Source organism: Ostrinia nubilalis, chromosome 10 (assembly GCF_963855985.1).
Source record: "Ostrinia nubilalis chromosome 10, ilOstNubi1.1, whole genome shotgun sequence".
NCBI lineage: Eukaryota > Metazoa > Arthropoda > Insecta > Lepidoptera > Crambidae > Ostrinia > Ostrinia nubilalis.
Genome location: NC_087097.1, coordinates 12,785,660 through 12,797,703, shown reverse-complemented (window position 1 = coordinate 12,797,703; position 12,044 = coordinate 12,785,660). Strand labels below are relative to the sequence as shown.

Sequence of the window (12,044 nt, the reverse complement as noted above, 5' to 3'; positions counted from 1 at the left end):
GGAGTTCGAGATCGGCTTCGGCGACTCCTCCTCAATCGAACACAGACCGGTTGCCCCTCAGGCCGGGCCATCCAGGCCCAGGACTAAGCTGGCGCCCTCGCAGGGCACAAAGGCGGCAAAGAAGCCTTCCGTTCCCGCCGACAGCCCCGTTGCGGGCAAGCAGACCACCAGCTCGGACAGAGTTGCCCAGGCGAGGGCCGCCTTGGTAAAGGCTAAGACCAACCTGGGTGACGCGCGTAATCTCAGGACTGAGATTAAAGTCGAGGTCACCCGGTGTCTGGATAGACTTTACCAACTTATCAAGGACTCAGAGGCGGAGAGGAAAGAGGGGGGGAGTGGCGGGGATTCTGAGAGGGGAGCGGGGGAGACAGGAAGAGAGGAAGTGACGTGTGATAGGATTGAGTCTGATCGGATTATGGCAAAAATAGAGGAGAATAACAAGCTGCTTATAGAAAATAATAAGAAAATAGAGGAGATCCGAACAGAAATGGAGAGACAGACGGCTAAACTGGACACGGCGGCCACCTACGCGAGTGTTGCGGCGGCTGCGCCGCCCCAGCACTCGAGTGGGAGGTCACCAGTGACGAAGACACTTCACTCAGTCATAGTGTCCTCGGAGGACGTTTACGACACCGGGGACGCTGTGCTGAGCAAAGTGAGGAAAGCTGTAAATGCAAAAGAAGGATGGGTCAAGGTTGAGAGGATCCGAAAGGCGAAAGATCAAAGGATTATCATGAGCTGTGGATCCAAGGAGGAGAGAGCTAAAGTGAAGGCAAGGATAGAGAGTGCAGGCGATCGGCTTGTCGTCGAGGAGGTGAAGAACAAGGACCCGCTCCTGCTCCTTAAGGATGTTCTGTTGCTCAACAGCGACGAGGACATCCTTAAGGCAATCAGGAGCCAAAATAAGGACTTGTTTCGCGACCTCGGCGACGGGGAGGATCGTTTGCAGATCAAATTTAAAAAGCGCGCCAGGAATCCGCACACTAACCATGTTGTGGTCGCTACTTCACCCGCCGTTTGGCGGAGGGCTATTGATGGCGGTTCCCTGCATGTGGATTTGCAACAGGTCAGGGTCGAAGATCAGTCCCCGTTGGTCCAGTGCACGAGGTGCCTTGGCTACGGCCATGGAAAACGCTTCTGCACTGAGACAGTTGACCTGTGCAGCCACTGCGGGGGCCCGCATCTCAAGACCGAGTGTGCGGACTTTCTGGCTGGTGTCAATGCAACTTGTAAAAACTGCTCCTCGTCCAAATACGACAAAGTTGACCACAATGCATTCAGCAATGCGTGTCCAGTGCGCAGACGGTGGGACGCATTGGCCAGGTCGTCGGTTGCGTACTGCTAAGGTGGTCCTTGTGGGAAGCAACGACGATCTGGCTATGAATCCTCACGGACTCGACTCGTGCGCAACAGGTGAAGGTGTGGCCTTGGTCTCTGGTGACTGTGATGGGGTAGTGCTCTCGACTTATATCTTGGACTCGAAGAAGGAGGGGGTTTCCGAAGGCCAAGCGGACCTTGACGACGGCAACAAAATCTTAAATATAAAACTAGAAAACATTGTAAATAAAAGTAAAATTAAAACATTAAGAGAAAATCAGAGTAGGAAAACAATCTGGCATAGGTTTCATGGGAAACCGAAGCTAGAATTGGTACACAAAATTAAAAGTAACATGCAAACTGGTAAATACTTACTGTTGTCGTCGTCTGGTTCTGCGAGGCTGAAGAAACTGCTTGTCGTCGAGAAACCTGAAGTTCGGGACGCTGCCTCGGTCGGGATGCCGGAGATCACCAAGCTGCATCTGAAAAAGAAGATATATTTTAATGAAAATATACAAACACGGGTCGAGGTTCGAAGGGAACATTACGGGAGTGGGAGCGACGGGAATTCCCATATTGACAGTTGGTCACAGCGTCGGTTAAAACATGGTGTGAATCATCGGATAGGAGAAACAGGGAGGACCAATCTCAGTGAACAAGTTGAAACCTGCAATCTGGCATTCGCCCTCACAAATCTCGAAATGATGACACGGCTTCTGTACCATACGAGTGATAATATGGCTGATGAATGCGATGTCGCTAACCGCTCCCACGCGTTCTGCCTCTCGTGTCAAATAGCATCAATCTCGATACTACAAACTGAAAATATAATAACAGACGGTAAAACAATGCAGAATGGATATAATGACTATAACCACGAAAAGCATTGCGTAACAAAAATAAAAGATAAAACAAAAATAAATATTACCTGGCAAAATTCTAGAAAACTTCTTCTACGTTCGGAATCTGATACAAAAATAGGAATAACAATAAATAAACAAATACTAAAGAAAAATAAAGTAAACTTAGCAAAACCTACAAACGATTTTTATGTTGTACACTTTTTAGATATAAAACAAAACAGTACTTTAATTATGAAACAATCTTCCAAATTAACTCCTCAAACTTTAAAAACATCGTGTGAAATTGAAAATCCGTGATAACAAAGGCTCTGATTACCATGTCAGAGGTACCAGCTTAAAACTAAAAAAAAAAAAAAAAAAAAAAAAAAAAAAAAAAAAACCCGCCTGCCAAGCGTGGTTGACAATTTCCCGTCTCCTATTAGGCCAGTAGAATTAGATTTTAAATCGGAAATAATTCCTACAAAAGATTCTATTCGATCGTCATGAAGACCACTTTTCGATAGTGTAAGTCCTTTACGCGGTATAACCGGAATACCGAAAAAATGCCCCTTTCGGGGGCCCCCACCACTTAAGCACAACTCCGTCGAAGTCGAAAACCTAGGAGAGTCTTTATGGGCAACCAATGAAGACATTCAAGCAAAAAAATCTTTTGTAGGAATTATTTCCGATTTGATTCATTTTTGTGTTTTATTCTACTGGCCTATATGAAAAGGCGTACAAAGTATGTTACATACCTACAATAAAGAATTTGAATTGTTTTTCTTTTCAGAGGCTACGCGAAGGCGCGTCCCATCCACCGTCGAGGGGAGAACATAAAGTTCCTTATGTACTGCGCCTACGCATTCGGCGTCCCGCTCGGTCTCACCATAGCACTGGTGACTTTGAACGAGGTGAACAATCACCGACGGCTCGGTGGCATCGTCCCTGAAATACCTTTGAAAGGATGCTTTCTAGAAGGTAAAATTAATTTAGTAATTGAGTAACTTATGAAACTTTTTTATATTACTAGGGTCATGCTACCCATAGCAGTTAGATTTAACCATTCTAGGACATCCTGTACCTTGTTGTTTCCACGTGCATGAAAGATCATGAGATAATTAAATGTTTGTATTTAAATTTTTGTAACCCTTTTGAACCCATCACAAAACATGACCACATCTTGCGTGCTGTACGCTCATATGACTATCTAATCAATGCTCTTTTACCATAGATTAAAACAAAAACTTACATTGCAATAATCAAACTAGTTTTGAACAAAACCCTGCAAACCCTGCCTGCACTACATAGGTTTTATCCACAACGAGGAAGCTCTTGGCCTATATCTCACCTAATAGTAAGCACAGTAGATATATGAGCTAAAGCAGTACGGAAACTTAGCCCTTTCGGCGAGTTAAATACCTACACTTCAACTGAGTGTTAGGGTTGGCACTCTTAATCTTTATAAAATTAATAAGGTTCTGACTTCCTTATTTATTAAAACGTTTATTTAGGTTTTTTAATTATCAAATACCTAATGGAATAAATTAATTGACTAAGTAGTTAACAAAAAAATAAAACGTTAATTAGGTTATATAATGATCGAATACATAATCGAATAAATTGATTAAGTACTATTAGAGGCCGGTAGAAGATATTCTATTCTCATAAATAAAATACCGGATACTTACTTTCACATAGCTATTGCCTCATTTTAAATACAGTTCATCACTTAGTACAAAAGCGCGCGGAGCAAATTACTTTATCAAATAGAACACATAAATTGTTAAAAAGCGTAATTACGTAATTTAAAAAGAACTATTACAATCAGATGTAAGCACTTTATTTAAAAAGTAATATTTAATCATTTTTACAATTCAGAATTATTACGAAGTTTAAAAAATGAAAGTTCTGGTTTTGAAGATGCCGAGTTCAAGCAGCCGTATACTACGCAATACACTCGTGGCATGTTTTTTAAAAATACAGCGGACAGTGCATGCAATAAAATTATTATTAAAAACACAACGCGCGCGACACTCGCGACGGATGGACTGCGAGGTTCGCTTAGAGCTCGTGTAAAGCGTGCGTCTGTGTGCGTGAGTCTGATTTCGAGCGTTTGTATGAAGCTTCCGTACTGTTTGATTTATCTACTGTGTAGTAAGTGATGATCAGGCCAGAGGTGGAAGCGAGCTTCACCCGGAATCCTCACCCACGGAGGAACTGGCTATCTTACCTCTAACTGCCGGAACACAACACAACAATCCTGTTAACATTGTTGTTATGGGTTGATCCGGTAAGCAAGACAAAGCAAGAGCCCTAGCTTAGTGCAAGCGAGATAAACTACTATTACCTACTATACTATACTAAACTAAACTATATTAGTCAGAAAATGACAAATGAGTGTAATTGTGTGCGGGTCACTTGTTGCTAGTGCCGTATCTTCGCTTTTTAATCATAGTCTTTGGCCCAGGTCCTGCGAAGTACGTGTACCTGTACGCGCCGATGCTGCTGATGATCCTGGCCAACTGGGTGTTCTTCCTGCTGACAGCTTTCAACATCTGGAGGCTGACGCGAGGGGGCGATGTGCTGCGGGCTCAGGACTCTGCCGCCACCGGCTCCTCGACCGCGCGACAAGTTAACAAGCAAAGGTACTATTTTAACCGCCTCTGTGGTCTAGTGGTAAGACCACCTGATACAGACGCAGAGGTCCCGGGTTTGATTCCCAGTGGGGGCAAATTTTTCTGTTCGGTTTGGTTGGTGGTAAGGCTTGTTCTAAGTCCGCCTGGCTAGCTACCACCATCTTACTTAAGTCTGTCGCCATAACAACAATGTTAACAGCATTGTTGTGTTCCGGCAGTTAGAGGTAAGATAGCTAGTTCCTCCGTGGTTGAGGATTCCGGGTGAAGCTCGCTTCCACCTTCGGCCTGATCGTCACTTATCTACCATCAGGTGAGATACAGGCCAAGAGCTTCCTCGTTGTGGATAATAAAAAAATCCCACCGCTCTGCAACTTCTGGCTAACGGGCACCACCTGTAATTACACTCTGGAAAGGTGGTCTCCATACAAATGACAGCTATTTTTGTGTGCCAATTTGAAGCGCCACTACGATTGTCCCAAGAACTAATTTTGACGTACATTGGAGTAACCATAGGAGTAAGCAAGAAAGAAAATCACTAATAAAATAATTAGTTCCATGGACAATCGTATCTGCCTACAGTATGGCATATAGCGCCAAAATGGCGAAACTCAAAAACAATTCGATAAATCCATAATATCTTTATTTTTAAATGCAGTCTAATTAGTATTCTTGCTCCTATCGCTAAATCTAAATCAGGATACAATTCGTAAATAAGATTTGTTAACGTAATCGCTGCTAAAATATTCTTGAAGACATTCAAATCTTAGCTTAATAGCCATATTCGTCTTAAGAACCTATTTCAAACTTTGGTCACTGGGTATTCTGTATTGGTAAAACATTTTATTTAACGGGACTATTCCCACCTCTCGTTCCCACCACTGCAACTCCTGTGTAGCCAGGATCTACAGCTTGACCGCCACAAAAACCCAACCAATGAAGGTTAAGTTTGTCCCGAGGGAAAGTTATAACTGTCATTGGACCCGCAACGAAACTAATCAGAAGAACATAGGAGGAGTTCGAAATTAAGGTTTGACTTCCCTCCATTGCAAAGCGGATGACAGGTGACAAACAAAGGTTTAATAATCTTTTCTTAAAGGTTATATATAACATTTTATTTATGTATACAGGGTTTTAGGTAAATGGGTATATGAGCCGACACTAGCCCATGTTAACATGGGCATATAAATGGTATGGTGAAGTCAGAAAATTGATATCTTCATTTTAATTATTTTAATTTTCATACAAATCGGATTTTATAAAATTTATTTTGTATGAAAATTTAAAAAAATAAAATGATGATATCAAATTTCTGACTTCACCATACCATTTATATGCCCATGTTAACATGGGCTAGTGTCGGCTCATATAACTACCCATTTACCTAACACCCTGTATATTTACATTTTACAGGTTTCTAATGTACCTGAAATTATCTGTGCTGATGGGCCTGAGCTGGATCCTGGAGGTCGTCAGCTCGTACAACCCCGACTTCGAGGGCTGGTACATCACAGACCTGTATAACGTGTTCATGGGGGTGATCATCTTCGTCATCTTCGTCTGCAAGAGGAAAGTCTGGAACATGCTGAAGAAAAGGTGCTTACACAATGCCAACTACAAAAGCGGGATGGAGGTAGAGCTCAATGTACCAATCAAGTTCACTTCATTCATAAACAAACCAAAGTTTAAAACTGCAGTTTATTTCAATTAGTTAGACACCACGCGATACTAATAATTTTTCTGCCAATCAAAGACTTATACAGGGTGTTAGGTAAATGGGTATATGAGCCGACACTAGCCTATGTTAACATAGTAATATAAATGGTATGGTGAAGTCAGAAAATTGATATCTTCATTTTAATTATTTTATTTTTCATACAAATCGGATTTAATAAAATTTATTTTGTATGAAAATTAAAAAAAATTAAATGATGATATCAAATTTCTGACTTCACCATACCATTTCTATGCCCATGTTAACATGGGCTAGTGTCGGCCCATATACCCATTTACCTAACACCCTGTAGATTAAAAGATTAAAAATATTAAATGATCATTTATTCACCGAGACAAGGTAATACAACAAGGTAGATGTAAAAATAGTTACAGCTCAGCTTATCTCACCAGAAAAGCTAGTGTGTGATTATTACATTTTTTATTGACCCATGCATAGAAAAAATAATAAACTTGTAAAGAAACGTAAAGTACTTAATACCTATAAAGAATCCTTCTTTTATTTTCGTGAAAAACAAATAGGTACCTATTTAATATCAAGGTTGGGATCGTTATCCCTTCTTTGTTGAAGTTGCTACACCCTGCATCCTGCATCACATCATCAACTCCGCATTGCATGATGTACAATTGTACACGTAGTTTTCTTATACTTGGCTACACCTTATCTTCTATTATACATATAAAACTCAAAGGTAACTGACTGACTGACATAGTGATCTATCAACGCACACCCCAATCTATTGGACGGATCGGGCTGTAGCATGTAGGTAGATGTTATGACGTAGGCATCCGCTAAGAAAGGATTTTACGAAACTCCACCCCTAAGTAGGCGGTAAAACGGGATTCACGCGTATGAAGTCGCGGGCGGTCGCTAATTACACATAAACCTCCTATCTTATAATGAGGATTGACCGGCACAGTATGGGCTGCGTCTACATTGGTCACAGTATCAAATATTTTTAACAAATAGGATGGGATTCCGTGGAGGGTAATTGAACGGAAAGCATAGTCTCTATCATAGGCTTTAGTTAAATAAATCTGATGTTATTTTGCGTTCTAAAGTGCAGTGAAGTGATAAATTTATAAAAAAACATTGAATTGAAACCTTTTGAATTTGAGCACGCATCCAGTGTCAAGCAAGTTATCTCACACAAGTCAAGTCACAGTCGCTTTGGACCCGATGGCGTCTTGAAACGCTTACGAATACTTGTCTCCACTGAATCCAAAAATCAATAGAACTAAGTAAAACACCTATGTTCTAACACATCAATTTCCACGTGACATTGACACAAAATAAATCCCAGCCATATTATAAAGAAGAAGAGCAAATATGATAGCTTCTTCTTTTGATTTGCGATGAACTTGCGTTTTTTTGCCACTAAGGGCACACTGTTCAGTGTTCAGCTTCTTACATAATATATGCTATTTCTTACAGGTACACGAACTTCAAGCACCAACACAAGTTCTCCTTGCGGTCCAAGAGCCAAACCAGAAGCTCGCAGGATGAGTCGACCACGCAGAGCATACCTCTACAATCGCCCGTCTCTACCACTGCGTCGACAAATATGTTTGAACTGAATCCAAAAAAAGAAGTGGTTTAACACTAGCTAGTTACAAATAATTCCAATGCAAAGCATAATAATATCTAAAAGATATTTCAGGCCTAGAAGCCAATTTAGTTGAAAATCAACTATAATATTTGAATTTTAATTGCATTTAAAGTAAACAATTGACATTGCGACTATATGACGTCATAATTCCTAAGTACTCTACAGTGGGCCACAGATCCAGCTACCCATTTCCGATTTTTCTCTAGCTCTCATCAAATGGCGATTCTTTGCGATAGAACGAGACGACATGACCGGAAATGGGTACCTAGCTGGAAGTGTGACCTAGGGATGTTATGGATAGAAGTTTCGGTTATGGATACGGTTACGTATATTACAATAATATTATACCGGTTTCGGTTACGGTTACGAATATGAAATAATTTCGGATTATCCAATATATAATTTCGAAACCAAAAAAGCGATACCCAGTCAACTTGTGATGTTACATTCCATGTTATAGTTAGTAGTAAGTAGTTGTAATAGTTTAAAATGCAAGTTTGAACGCTTTTTAAATACTTACTTATTTTGGTATTTCATAGCATTTTAGGTAACAAATTAAGAAAAAATTTTATAAAAAAAAAAACCGACTCCAAAAAATCTACACTAAAAAGTAGAAAAATAATTACTAATTACCTACTTATTTATTAGGACGAATTATTAATATTTATGTAGGTATACCATGATTGATACTTCTGGAGTCGGTGCCAAGATTATGAAACATGTAAAGTTTGCCTGCACCGACTCCAAAAGTATCAATCATGGTATACCTAAATAAATATTAATAATTCGTCCTAATAAATAAGTAGGTAATTAGTAATTATTTTTCTACTTTTTAGTGTAGGTTTTTTGGAGTCGGTTTTTTTTTTTTTTTTATAAAATTTTACTTATTTCTTGCTTTTTAGTTAACTAATTATTACCTTGATGTTACCACTGAAGGTAGGCAGTACACTGAGACCATATTCTTCATGTCTAGTGTAAAATAATATTCCCTACAAAATACAGGTTACCATATAGGAAACCTAAAAAGACCTTAAACCGTCAGCCCACCTTAAAAACATGAAAGAATACAACTGTTGGTCTATTTGTACTTATAATATTTAAAGAATTATCCTCCAACTCCAAAGCATTAAGGAGTTGTACCTACCATGACCAGTTCATCGTGATGAGATGATGAATATCTGATGTAAACACCTGAATAACTTTAGAAACTATACTTATCTATGAAATTAAAAGAATTATCCTCCAACTCCTAAGCATTAAGGAGTTTTACCTTCTATCATCAGCTCATCAATATGAGATGATGATTTCCAGGAGCAAATACTTGAATAACTTAAGAAAAAGTTTGAAAAACGATATACGTGCCTATAAAATTTGAGGGTTGCCCTCGATTTCCCTAGGATCCCATCGTCAGATCCTGACTTGGTGACAATGGGACCACCTCAGAAGTGTACCCTATCGAACAAAAAAAGAATTTTGAAAATCGGTCCACAATTGACGGAGTAATCGGTGAACATACATAGAAAAAAAAAAACATACAGTCGAACATATAACCTCCTCCTTTTTTGAAGTCGGTCAATCATAAAACAACGGTTTTAAACCCTCAATATTGTTCCAATGCTGTACACGCAGACAAACAAAAGCTTAATAACTTCAGTCTCCCCCAGAATTAATAATGATATTATAGAATGTTGTAATAATAATTATTATATTTAACTAATAGTTACTTAGGTATTAATTTATTGTAATTTTACCTCCGATTAAAAATTAGTTACGTTTAATAGTTTTATCAGGATGATAATTATAGTTGGGTGGGCTAATATCCCATTTCAAAAGTAAAGTGTTATTAAAATGCAAGTTTTTGGTAATAATAATTTAGTGATATAAGTCGGCCGTTTGGTGTAGTGGTTCAGAACGGACTACTATGCCGAGAGGTCCCGGGTTCGATTCCCGGCCGGGCAGAAATTGAAATGATGAATTTTAATTTCTGTGACGGGTCTGGGTGTGACTATGTATAATATTTATGTATTTAAAAAAAAAGTATATAAGTACCTAGTATATCCGTTAAGCTAGCACCCATAACACAAGCATTAAGTTGCTTACTTTGGGGCTAGCTGGCGCTGTGTGAAATTGTCCAAAGATTTATTTATTTATTATTTATAAATAAAAATAATGTAAACCCACTCGGAAAAGGGTCAGGTGCATTAAGTTTTAAGATTTTTATTTTTATTTTTTGTCGATTTGTCACACTTCCGTAAATTGAAAATATATTCGTCATAAACATGGTAAAGTAACTTTCCTAAATACTTTGTTACGTTTATAGTAAAATATTAAGTGTGTGACGAATTTGCAAAAGCTTTTTTTCGTTTTTCGTGACTTTGGTGCAACTTTGTTGCAAATAGACTATAGTCTGGTTTTTTTAAAAACGACCATTTCGCTACAACTTTGGTACGTGACTATTTGCGACTATGCACAAGTCTTTAAAAGCTTTGAATAGGATAACTTAGTTTAAGTTAAATAAGTATTCGGTACAACTTTCAAACCAAAGATTTAGAGTAGGCGCACACCGTTGATTTTTCTTCGGCCGATAGTTTAGTCGGGCAGTTGATCAGTATGGGCATGTATGGGAGTGCGCACACTACGCCGATTCGATTTGGCCGATTCTTCATACAATTTAAAATCGGGCACAACTATCGGCCAACTAAAAATCAACGGTGTGCGCGCCTACTTAATCTATCTTCTTTATTATTATTATATTATAAATAAAAATGAATTGTTGTTCGTTAGTCTGATTAAAACTCGAGAACGGCTGGGCCGATTGAGCTGATTTTGGTTTTAAAATGTTTGTCGTAGTCCAGGGTAGGTCTAAACGATGAGCAAATACGCGCGCGATATTGTTTTCCTGTGACAGACAAAATTCCACGCGGGCGAAGCCGCGGGCGGAAAGCTAGTCTATGAATAAAATAAAAGACTGCCAATTAAAATTTTGTCTGTTTTATTAATCTCCTTGATACCTGTCATATCAAACAACTACAAATACCTATCTAAAATAAAAAAAGGGAAGATATGGCTAAAAGTGTCTTGACGCTCAAATGAAGTCCTAGGACATCATTTTTGACAGAGGTCATCGGTCTGACCAAGGAAATTAATTCTTCTATGGCATAGTAGGGTAATTGCGCCGGTTTTCCGTCCAGCTCCTGTTTTCGTCCATTTGACCGACTTGCCACAAACAAATACGGAAAATGAGAATACAAACCTAACTTTCCGTGCAAGTTTGGACTTGTTACAATCTATAATATCTAAGTAACAGTTCTGCTTGCATGAAAATGTAATTTGACAAGTAATAACTCCAAAAAAATCTGCGGAAGTTGCTGCTGCACACAGGTGAATGGAAAACGTCGTCAAGTTAGAAAAAAAAACGTGCCGGTAGGGAACTTTCATGGTATGTTTAATGAGGATCAGTACTGTTGTAGAAAATTCAATAAAACTAGTATCTACGTTAATCTCTAAGACATAAGAAAGATATATCTTTTTGAATTATCCAAATCGGACCATTACTTACGAAGATATTAAGTAATAAACATAGGCCGTTTTTGCCGCTAAAAGTCAACGTACGCAGGGCCGCGTGACGTCACTATATCCGAATCGAGCGCAGCCGGCGTACTATTGGGATGGAAAATATTTTTTTCCAGCTAAACTATCAGTTTTAGAAAAAAACTTATAATAACATTTATTCATCAAAATAAAATAACCTATCGACCAGTAATTTTTAAAAATAAAAATTGTGAAAAATAAGTATCGGTATGTCCAAAAACCACATTTTCATAGGATTCGATGCAATGCGGAGACGCGGTTGGGGTGAGTGTAACTTAATGATTGTTTGTATTGAACATAATAATATGATGCTAATA

General features: G+C 38.9%; 1 protein-coding gene across 2 annotated transcripts in view; it reads left to right on the top strand.

Annotated features, from left to right (window-relative positions):
• The window catches only part of LOC135075296 (G-protein coupled receptor Mth2-like), a 31,204-nt gene extending 20,085 nt beyond the window's left edge, over positions 1-11,119 (top strand). The window contains exons 6-9 of one of the 2 annotated variants that reach the window (XM_063969688.1): positions 2,950-3,137; positions 4,627-4,804; positions 6,206-6,388; positions 7,962-11,119. In XM_063969688.1, the coding sequence (XP_063825758.1) occupies positions 2,950-3,137; positions 4,627-4,804; positions 6,206-6,388; positions 7,962-8,127 (715 nt within the window). In that variant the 3' untranslated portion in view covers positions 8,128-11,119. Of the gene's footprint in view, positions 1-2,949; positions 3,138-4,626; positions 4,805-6,205; positions 6,426-7,961 lie in introns of both variants that reach the window. The other variant, XM_063969689.1, reaches the window with a different exon arrangement.
• The last annotated feature ends 925 nt before the right edge of the window (positions 11,120-12,044 follow it).